General features: G+C 44.4%; 1 protein-coding gene across 3 annotated transcripts in view; it reads right to left on the bottom strand.

Moving 5' to 3' along the window:
• ccdc90b (coiled-coil domain containing 90B) overlaps positions 1–346 on the bottom strand; it is a 5,017-nt gene extending 4,671 nt beyond the window's left edge. For all 3 annotated transcript variants that reach the window (XM_037687207.1, XM_037687208.1, XM_037687210.1), the window contains exon 1: positions 146–346. In XM_037687207.1, coding sequence (XP_037543135.1) covers positions 146–197 — 52 coding nt within the window. In that variant the 5' untranslated portion in view covers positions 198–346. The remainder of the gene's footprint in view (positions 1–145) is intronic.
• Between the last annotated feature and the right edge of the window lie 561 nt (positions 347–907).

Raw genomic sequence — 907 nt, 5'->3', positions numbered from 1 at the left:
AAACACAAATAAACAGAAAACAAACACAAATAAACAGAAAACAAACACAAATGAACAGAAAACAGCAGAAGTAACGAAGATTGAGCATGCGCAGTAAACACCACCCCTCCGCTGTAACGCCTTGACCTTTGACCCCACAACTCACCTCGGAGCGCGCGGACCAGCCGCGGCTCGAACCGCCGCCGCAGCGCGTTCATACCGGAAGTAGCCGTGTTTGCGTGCACGTAAAACTCGGAACAGTGACCGAGCGCACGGACACACACAGCCGAGAGACCGGATAACGGCACACGGTTCGGTTCGGTCTGGTTCTGCTGGGCCCGGGCCAGCACGTCACGGTGTTGCCTTCACGGACAGTCGGAACTAAAGGGCGTGCCTGTGAAACTTGTGGTGTTTTGGGTCACAGCGCCCCTAGTGGCTCAGTGGTCGTTGCCTCACAGCAAGAAGGTCGTGGGTTCAATCCCCGGTTGGACCTGTGGTCTTTCTGTGTGGAGTTTGCATGTTCTTGTGCTGCGTGGGTTTTCTCCACATGCGTGTTCGGCTGCGCTCAGGTCCAGGCCTCCCTTACAAGATCTGTGATCTCAGTGGGATTTGCCTGGTTAAATAAAGGTTAATAAAATAAAAACAATAATATTCAGTTAAATGTTGAAAATTATGGAAGCTTTTGACCAACTTAAAGGCTTTATTTCTTTCTCTTATTGTTTTACGGAACTAACTTTTTCCTATTTCCCCTGAAGTCGAGTAAATTCCTGAGCAGCTTTTAATTTTTAATTTTTCATTGACCCTTTATTTATACAGGTAATATTTATACAGGTAATATTTATACAGGTAATATTTATACAGTTAATATTTATACAGGTATAATTTATACAGGTATTATTTATACAGGTATTATTTATACAGGTAATAT

Source organism: Nematolebias whitei, chromosome 14 (assembly GCF_014905685.2).
Source record: "Nematolebias whitei isolate Nwh7 chromosome 14, NemWhi1, whole genome shotgun sequence".
Classification (NCBI taxonomy): domain Eukaryota; kingdom Metazoa; phylum Chordata; class Actinopteri; order Cyprinodontiformes; family Rivulidae; genus Nematolebias; species Nematolebias whitei.
Note: the sequence above shows the minus strand (reverse complement) of the source record. Positions and strands in the feature narration are given on the sequence as shown.